This window comes from Engraulis encrasicolus, chromosome 19 (genome assembly GCF_034702125.1).
Source record: "Engraulis encrasicolus isolate BLACKSEA-1 chromosome 19, IST_EnEncr_1.0, whole genome shotgun sequence".
In the NCBI taxonomy this organism is placed as follows: Eukaryota; Metazoa; Chordata; class Actinopteri; order Clupeiformes; family Engraulidae; genus Engraulis; species Engraulis encrasicolus.
The window spans coordinates 39,866,240-39,876,239 of NC_085875.1; the positions used below are offsets into that span (position 1 = coordinate 39,866,240).

At 48.8% G+C, this 10,000-nt stretch overlaps 1 protein-coding gene across 3 annotated transcripts in view; it reads left to right on the forward strand.

Moving 5' to 3' along the window:
- The window catches only part of LOC134435423 (neuronal PAS domain-containing protein 3), a 456,225-nt gene that overhangs the window by 422,890 nt on the left and 23,335 nt on the right, over positions 1-10,000 (forward strand). For all 3 annotated transcript variants that reach the window (XM_063184365.1, XM_063184366.1, XM_063184367.1), the window contains 2 exons: positions 3,827-4,020; positions 4,444-4,550. In XM_063184365.1, coding sequence (XP_063040435.1) covers positions 3,827-4,020; positions 4,444-4,550 — 301 coding nt within the window. The remainder of the gene's footprint in view (positions 1-3,826; positions 4,021-4,443; positions 4,551-10,000) is intronic.

Here is a 10,000-nt window from a genome sequence, read left to right on the forward strand (position 1 = left end):
TGTGTGTGTGTGTGTGTGTGTGTGTGTGTGTGTGTGTGTGTGTGTGTGTGTGTGTGTGTGTGTCTGTGTCTGTGTCTGTGTCTGTGTGTGGGTGTGGGTGTGGGTGTGTGTCTGTGTGTGTGTGTGGGTGTGCGCGCGTGCACGTGTGGGCGTGTGTGTGTCTGTCTGTCTGTCTGTCTGTCTGTCTGCCTGTGTGTGTGTGTTGTGTTGCATGTGTTATTTATTAATGTAAACACAGACTGAGTAATAGAGAGAGAGAGAGAGAGAGAGAGAGAGAGAGAGAGAGAGAGAGAGAGAGAGAGAGAGAGGGAGAGAGAGAGAGAGTAAAAAGAAGAAGACATAACAAGAGTGTGTGAACCAAGAGGATGAGAGAGTGATAAAGAAAGGGAGATAGGGTGATTGTGTGTAGAGACAGACTGAAGAAAAAAAGGAGGGAAGACTGCAGATGCTTGCAGATCACTCAGCACACATCTGCTCCTGAGTCTCCTTCTATCTGGAAAACTATGTCCCACTTCATGTTGCATTTAACAGTGTCCAGGGAAGCCAACAGGGGGGCACAAAGGGGCCAGTTGTCCCAGGCCCAAAAAGAGAGGAGGCCCAGAATTGAGTCCACATTACATTATATGTACTGAGTTTGGGGCCCTTTCAGATAATTTTGTCCCGGGCCCATCTAAAGCTGTCAGCGGCCTTCTCTGTGTCTACTGCTAGTTATAATCTCTTCATCATTCTCTGCGCATTCCCCACATGAAAAGGTTATGACCTTTATATTAGTATCTGTCTATGTAAAAATAATGCACCTCTATAGCTTTAAGATTAAACAGCAAAAACTAGAAATTGTCAGAATAATTTGTACGTTTGCATCCTTGTGAGGTTTCATTATCTTTTTCGTCTCATTCTGACAAATAGTGTATAACTATTTTACGGATGCTTCACTTGCGGTCTGTTTAGGATTCTGTGCATACCGATACGTCCTCTCTACTGTTAAATTAACCAGTAACACATCATCAGGCTGTCGACACAGAGTTATCCCTCTGATACCCACGAATAAACAATTCATAAACCTTTTTCTTTTTGACAAATTGTTATTTTAGTAAGCTAGATGCATTTGTCATTATCCTCACAGAAGTTCTGCTTTTGCGTGTGCTCTTGACGTGTACAGCTCAAAATGCGGCCATTGAGTCGTGGAATCTCTACTTGGTGTTTTGTTCCCCAGCATCTCCATGTCTTAAGGGGGCCTTGCATGATGTAAGCACTGTGTGTGTGTGTTTGTGTCTCTGTGTGTGTGTGTGTGTGTGTGTGTGTGTGTGTGTGTGTGTGTGTGTGTGTGTGTGTGTGTGTGTGTGTGTGTGTGTGTGTGTGTGTGTATGCATCTCAACGACTCATGCCAGGTTAGGGGGAAAGCGTGTGTGTGTGTGTGTGTGTGTTTGTGTGTGTGTGTTTGTGTGTGTGTGTGTGTGTGTGTGTGTGTTTCTGTGTGTGTGTGTGTGTTTGTGTGTGTGTGTGTGTGTGTGTGTGTGTGTGTGTGTGTGTGTGTGTGTGTGTGTGTGTGTGCACGCGCATGCGTGCGTGCGTGCGTGCGTGCAGGGCCGCTGACAGCTTTGGCCGGGCCCAGGACAAAGTCATCTGAAAGGGCCCCCCAGCCCAATACATACAATATAATGAGTACCCAATTCTGGAGCCACAGGTCTCCCTGGGCCCAGGACAAATGTCCCCTTTGTCCCCTTTGAGTGTACCTACAACCTTGTCTGCATGTTTGTCCCAGTGTTTGGGGGCTGGCCACTCCAGTCCTGGTGGAGGCAGCGTAGGCATCAAGACTCAGCTCCCCGAGAGCTGTTGATGATGGCACCACTGCTCTGGGCCTCTGCCTCTCTGTCTGTCTGCACTAATGATGTTAATAGCCTCTCCCGCTAGTCTCTGAGGTCAAGCTATGGAAAGGGGCTGTTGTTAAGTCTGTGTGTGTGTGCGCGTGTGCGTGTGCGTGCGCTTGTGCGTGCGCTTGTGCGTGTGTGCTTACATGTGTCTGTGTGTGTGTGTGTGTGTGTGTGTGTGTGTGTGTGTGTGTGTGTGTGTGTGTGTGTGTGTGTGTGTGTGTGTGTGTGTGTGTGTGTGTGTGTGTGTGTGTGTGTGTGTGTGTGTCTTTGTCCTTGTATATATGTTTGTCTGTCTGTGTCTGTGTCTGTCTGTCTGTCTCTGTGCGTGCATGCGTGAGTGAGTGTTTGTGAGTGTGTGTGCACATGTGCATGTGAGTATATTGTCTCTGTGTGTGTGTGTGTGTGTGTGTGTGTGTGTGTGTGTGTGTGTGTGTGTGTGTGTGTGTGTGTGTGTGTGTGTGTGTGTGTGTGTGCACGCGCATGCGTGCGTGCGTGCGTGCGTGCAGGGCCGCTGACAGCTTTGGCCGGGCCCAGGACAAAGTCATCTGAAAGGGCCCCCCAGCCCAATACATACAATATAATGAGTATCCAATTCTCGGGCCACAGGTTTCCCTGGGCCCGGGACAACTGTCCCCTTTGTCCCCTTTGTGTGTACCTACAACCTTGTCTGCATGTTTGTCCCAGTGTTTGGGGGCTGGCCACTCCATTCCTGGTGGAGGCAGTGTAGGCATCAAGACTCAGCTCCCCGAGTGCTGTTGATGATGGCACCACTGCTCTGGGCCTCTGCCTCTCTGTCTGTCTGCACTAATGATGTTAATAGCCTCTCCCGCTAGTCTCTGAGGTGAAGCTGTGGAAAGGGGCTGTAGTAAAGTCTGTGTGTGTGTGCGTGCGTGCATGCGTGTGTGCGTGTGCTTTCGCGTGCGTGCGTGTGTGCTTACATGTGTCTGTGTGTGTGTGTGTGTGTGTGTGTGTGTGTGTGTGTGTGTGTGTGTGTGTGTGTGTGGTGTGTGTGTGTGTGTGTGTGTGTCTGTGTGTGTCTGTGTGTGTGTGTGTGTGTCTTTGTCCTTGTATATATGTTTGTCTGTCTGTGTCTGTGTCTGTCTGTCTCTGTGCGTGGATGCGTGAGTGAGTGTTTGTGTGTGTGTGTGCACATGTGCATGTGAGTATATTGTCTTTGTGTGTGTGTGTGTGTGTGTGTATGTCTGTGTGTGTGTCTGTGTGTGTGTGTGTCTGTGTCTGTGTCTGTGTCTGTGTGTCTGTGTAAGTGTAGGCGGTGTATAGGGATGGGGGTGGGGGCGAGTAGGAGTGGGAGAGGGAGAGAGGAAAAAACTACAAAACAATTCCTGCTGGCTTCTCCCTGGCCTGATTAAAATGGATGGATCTGAGAGTACAGTGCAGTATAGTGTGCCCTGCCGCCTGCCTATCCAGTCAATTCCTCCTCCTCTGGGCAATGCTGCAGCTACAAAGACTTTAAAGCTTTTTGCAAAAAACTTAAAAGCGAGAAATAGGTTATTAGTTTCCTTTGCTCTTTGCCGAGAGAGAGAGAGACAGAGAGAGAGAGAGGGAGAGAGAGAGAGAGCTTCGCATGAGACAAAAAAGGAAGGAGAGACAGAAAAAGGATAGAGAGAATATATATTCATCCATTTCCCTGCCTTTACATGAAGCTGTTTCATTATATGTAGTTATACATTAAAAATTAATCATAGCCAACTAATGAATCTTTATGAAACAATGTGGCCTCTGATGTGCAGTGCATTTGTGTGTCCTGGACTCTGCAGTTCGTTCCCTAATGTCATTCATTTTAATCTTCTCTTTCTGTGTCTGTCCATCTCTTTCTCGGGCTGTCGATCTATCTATTTCTGTCTGTCTGTCTGTCTGTCTGTCTGTCTCTCTCTCTCTCTCTCTCTCTCTCTCTCTCTCTCTCTCTCTCTCTCTCTGTCTCTCTCTCCTCCTAGGTGATCCACGTGACGGGCAGGCTGCGGATACGCATGGCGCTGACCCACAGTCGCTCGGTGCCCAATCAGATCATGGGAATGGTGGTGGTGGCGCACGCCCTGCCCCCGCCCACCATCAACGAGGTGCGCATCGACTGCCAGATGTTCGTCACGCGGGTCAACATGGACCTCAACATCATCTACTGTGAAAACAGGTAAACGCACGGGGTTGCTATGGCACACCTCACAAGAGCACCCATGCCATCGACAGAGGTTTTTGTTAGCCACTTTGGATGAAAGAACCAAAGTATGATCTTCTGTGAAAACAGGTGAAATGAGAGGAGTTTTACTGCACGCTAGAGCTTACATTAGTGCTGTAATTGACATGAAGCTGAAGTTACATGAAAGTGTTCCCATATGTATTCTTGTGATGAATTATTAAGTGAATGAGAAGCAGTACCTTCTGAAGACCACCTAGGCGTTTTTAAGGAAAATCAACATTTCAATTTTCACATCTCTCTACACTATTTAATCTCTTGTGACCATTTATGATGATTACCATGACTAACTTTAAATAATCTCTTTTGACAAATATTTTTTAAATCAAATATTTTTGATTCTCTTTCTGTCCCTTTCAGAATTAGCGACTACATGGACCTGACGCCAGTGGACGTGGTGGGGAAGAGATGCTACCACTTCATCCATGCTGAGGACGTGGAGGGCATCCGGCAGAGCCATCTGGACCGTGAGTAGCCTGCTGCACTATCCCACAGCCATATGCTAATGTGCCCATGGCCGAACTACACGCTGGCCAGACACGCTGCCAGAAACACGCTGAAACAGAGGGAGAGAGGAGAGGGGGATGGATGGAGGGATGGATGGATGGAGGGAGGGAGGGAGGGAGGGAGGGAGGGAAGGAGGTGGGGTGGAGACATAATGGCTGTGCACATCACACTCATCCAGACTGTGAGTATCTTGTGTGCTAGATAACCTGGTAAAACACTTTGGCCAGACCATTTTTCTTCTACTTGACATATGGCAAGGTAGGAAAGGAGGGATGAAAAGATGGAAACAGAGGGATGGATGGATGGATGGATGGATGGATGGATGGATGGATGGATGGATGGATGGATGGATGGATGGATGGATATCCATATATTATGTTATAATGGGTGGACATCGCACTCAGCTGGACTGTGAGTATCACAGGCCTATGCGCTACAATGCTAAATGGCACACTGGCCAGACTGGCAGGGATAAAGGCGTGGAGCAATAGATTAGGGTAGGGAGGGATGGAGACATAACCCTCGAACATCCCGGAGTGTTGAGCAGAGCATTCGCATTGTCTGTTTAATTTCCCCTCATAAGCCGCGATAGTTTGTTAATGTGCCGGCGATGTTAACGAGCTACCGGGTAATTAGCTGCCATGGCAAGGAAATTGGCAACACCGGACGGAGAGAGAAAAAAAAGACAAGGAAAACGAGGGAAAAAAAGAAAGGATATCAAGTCATTGTCTGTTGTTTCGCATTATGCTGTCAGTCTTCGGAGAAGAATGTAAGGGCCTGCATAAACTAGTGTCAAAAAGCATAATTAGGAACATGTGGGATCAGTCTGTTGAGAGAGAGGCCCTACAAACGCACTTGTGGTCTTTAAGTACCCTTGAGAGAGAATTACATGTCAGAAAATCTCCTGACAAAGGGGGGTTTAGAGGGGGACTTTTTTGTCCAAAATTGAGAAATGTTATTCTCTTTGAAGGATTTCAAGGTGTCGTCGTGTAATCCAATTGCCTCGACAGTGTCGAACGTAATGAGGAAGATGAGGCCTTGCCTCTTCACAGGGCTGTTAGTGTGCTCCGTGTAGCACCTAAGCCAGCACTTCTTGGACAAGTGCGCCTAAATTTACCTCCAGTGTTCGTGGCATTCATCGCCGCTGATTGATTTTCATTGACGATGACACCTCACGGGCTCCCAGAGTGTTCTCAGCAGGATGTGTGCACATCTGGGGGAGAGGGGGGGGAGAGACACACACACATATTCAGACACACACACATACAGACTCACGCACGCACACATTCACACACACATACACACACGTGTGTGTATGCAGCCCTATCAAACTGTGAATACCTTTCCCCCTTCATCCATGGTAGCACAGTCGAGAGTATGATGTATTTCTTCCTGACTGTGTATTAGTAAACAATGTTGAGCATTAACCTCAGTGACATGTGAAGCTGCCAGGCTGCATGAGATGCCTATTCCATTATGTAGCAAATCCCGGTTTTAGTGAGAAAGCGCACAAATGGAGACTTGAACTACCTCTCAACAGCATATTTAAATTCTAGGTTTTTTTGTGTAATGAGAGTACCAGACAGAAGTCAGTCATACAGACGTGTCATTCCCAGGGTCAGGAAGCGAAAGAAAAATCTAATCTACCCATTTTTAGTGCTTATTACAATCAGCTGAATGTGTGGCACGGATTTTACTGTCTGAATTTGGGATTAACGACTGTGTAGTACAATTTGCAGCGTTGAACACTTGAAGGGTTCAACTTAACACTCCTCTTGTGGCTCCTACTTTTTAAATGCAGACTCAACACCTGCAAAATATATAATTTCTCATCATGTATCACTTCGTCTACCATATTCGTTGCGTCATTTCAATTTTCCACTTTGACCCCGTCATCAGTCCAAGATCTATGTGGGCCATTATTACTAGGTCACCACTAGGTTGGAGATTAATGAGCGACTCTTCAGATCTGCTCCCGTTCCCACACTGATGGTGATAAATACAGGCCTGGCAGTGTGGAGAAGTGGATGGAGACAGTAGAGCCACCAGCCACCACTGTCTTGGGTTGGAGCTCCTTGTGTGAAAAAGTAATAGATGCAGAGAAAAAGAGAGAGACAGAGACAGAGGTAGAGAGAGAGATGCGGCAAGAGGAGAATATGAGAATGTGAATGTGAGAACAAAGATTTTGAGAGACAAAAAGACTCGGAGAGCTAGAGACGACGAGAGAGTGTGAAGACAGAGAAAACGAAGGATAGAGAGATGAGGAGAGAGAAACAGAGATAGTGATGGCTGTGAAAATAAAGGAGAGAGGGAGAGAAAGAGAGAAGAGCCACAAGTGTGGGCCGAGCACAGGCTGTTCTATTACAAAGTTATTATAATGGGCGTCAGTGTGGCCACTTGAGCGTAATGGTGTGCCGATGTGACAGCTCCTGTAATCCAAGCCAATGGCCCTCTCCAGCAGCGGCGCCCGCCACAGTAAGAGCCCTCGCGCCGCACGCCAAATCTCCCCAGGACGGCTGCCACGTGTCAAAATAAAAGCCCAGCAAGATTAATCGCCTTCCCTGAGACTGGAGTAATGACACTTATCTGTGGTGGGGTCAAGTAACCTCTGCAAAATCGAGGGAAAAAAACATCTTCAGAGTTCTCTAAGTGTTCCCTTTTTGGGTACTTTTGGAGGTTTCTGAATGTACTTTATTTTCATATTTTTTTTGCAGGATTACAGCAAGCTGAGTCCTTATTTTTTCTTTGCTCCATTGGATTTGGCAGTGTTCAGTTTTCTATGAAATCTTTTGGAAGGCTTCTCTTGAGTGTACATCAACCATACTGTATCAACAGCAGGGAGTTTGCACTGAGGAGGCTGTGCTGTGTGAATGCTGCAGCTCAAATCAGCTACTAAGTGTGCTAAAACCCCAAGATATGGGTTGCTCTCTATCTCTCTCTCTCTGTCTCTCTGTGTTTCTCTGTGTTTCTCTCTCTCTCTCTCTCTCTCTCTCTCTCTCTCTCTCTCTCTCTCTCTCTCTCTCTCTCTCTCTCTCTCTCTCTCTCTCTCTCTCTCTCTCTATATATATATATATGTCTATCTGCATCTCTCTCTGGTCTGTCTGTCTCTCTCTTCCTCCCTCTCTCTCCCACACACACCATTATTCTCTCACTCTTTCACTCACCCTCTCTTTTTCCTTTCTGTTTTATTCACTCCATCTCCCTCTCCATTCGTCTTTCTCCCTCTCCTCCCTTCCTCTCCACATCTCTTCTCTTCCCACCCCTCGCTCTCTCTGTCTTGACTCTTGACATTGGAGTGCTGGTCTGAGCCAGGGGCTGGAACTGACAGCAGCAGTGGTGGCAATGGTGATAGTGGCTGTGGTAGCCATGGTGGTAGTGGTGGTGGTGGCTGTGTGTGTGCTGTGGTAGTGGTGGTGGTGGCAGTGTGTGTGCTGTGGTGGTGGTGGCAGTGTCTGTTCTGTGGCAGTGGTAGCCATGGTGGTAGTGGTGGTGGTGGCAGTGTGTGTGCTGTGGTAATAGTGGTGGCAGTGCTTGTGCTGTGATAGTAGTGGTGGCAGCGGTGGCAGTGGTGGCGGTAGTGGTGGTGGCAGTGTCTGTGCTGTGATAGTGGTGGTGGTGGCAGTGTCTGTGCTGTGGTAGTGGTGGTGGCAGTGTCTGTGCTGTGGTAGTGGTGGTGGCAGTGTCTGTGCTGTGGTAGTAGTGGTGGCAGTGTCTGTGCTGTGGTAGTGGTGGTGGCAGTAGTGGCATGAAGAGCATAGCATGGCCTCACACACACTTAAACAGCGGCAAGACTGGCCTCCGATCAGCAGGCAGCCAGACAGGCAGGCAAAGAGACAGGCAGACAGCCAGGGTGGGCAGACAGCCAGGGCCATTACTTGAGTGGCGGGAAGGGAAGGAACGAGAGGGAAGGGAAGGAAAGGAAAGAGAAAAGAGGGTAGGAAAGGGTGGGTGGCTCGCTCACTCACTCACTCACTCCAAAGAAGAAGACTAACCCTCCCGGCTCGTTCAACTCTCTCTCTGTCTCTCACCAACACCTCGCAACCACCGCGTATAAATTCAGCCTCTTTATTAGATGTTTGCAAAGAGGGGGCGGCGGCAATGGTGTGTGCGTGTGCGTGTGTGCGTGTGTGTGTGTGTGTGTGTGTGTGTGTGTGTGTGTGTGTGTGTGTGTGTGTGTGTGTGTGTGTGTGTGTGTTTGTGTGTGTGTGTGTGTGTGTGTGTGTGTGTGTGTGTGTGTGTGTGTGTGTGTGTGTGTGTGTTGTGTGTGTGTGTGTGTGTGTGTGTGTGTGCATGTGTGTGTGTGGAGACAGGAAGGGGGGGCGTAGGGGGTGGGGGCTGAGGACGAGTGTCCTTGAAGCTGCATCGGGGAATTTGGAGCTGTCTGATTAGATATTGGGAGTTCCAACTGAATTAGAGCGCAATTACGGTGCCATCGGACTGTCCCCTTTTGCCTTAAAAAGCCAGCAGATTGGCTCCATTAGACCTTGATTTGAAGCCCAGCACGGCGCAGAGAGGACCCTCAGAGGAGCCCTGGATTGCATTGATAAGAGGGGGAGGAGGACAGGGAGGAGGAGAGAAGGGGTGGAGGAGGAGAGAGGAGAGAGGAAAGGGAGATGGAGAGAGGGGAGAGGTTGGGGCAGGAGGAAGGAGAGAGAGACAATGGTGGGGGTGCAGATAGAAGAGGGGATAGAGGGAGAGAGGGGAGATGAGAGAGAGAAGGAGGAGATGGGGAGAGGGGAAAGACAGAGAGGAGATCAGAGGAGAGGAGGAGAGAGGAGGAGAGGAGAGGAGAGGAGAGGAGAGAGGAGGAGAGAGGAGGAGAGAGGAGGAGAGGAGAGGAGAGGAGAGGAGAGAGAGCCAAGCAATACACTCAATATTGCAAATCCAGCAGCAACAGCAGCAGCAGCTACCACAGCATCTATTACACCTTACTAATGTAGTAATCAGCCTAAATGACCTGTAATGGGGAGGGGGAGGGGGCTGTTGAGCCATGTGTTCATGGAGAACAGAGGAGAGGAGAGGGGGGAGCCCCCTATTGCTGGGCACTATTGATTTAATACCGCTGTGTTGTTGTGCAGGTGAAACTTTTTAAAGAGCGAGCGAGCGAGAGGGGCTTAAAGCACAAGAGTCAAACGAGCAGATAAGTGTTATAGCCTCCCCATCACTGTCCCCTTTTTTACACACACACACACACACACACACACACACACACACACACACACACACACACACACACACACACACACACACACACACACACACACACACACACACACACACACACACACACCAGGGAAGTCAACAGCTTCAGGGACAAATGGGGCCAGTTGTCCTGGGCCCAGGGAGAGGGGACGGGCCCAGAATTGGGTCCTCATCGTGTTCTTTGTATTGGGCGGGGGGGCCCAGAGAC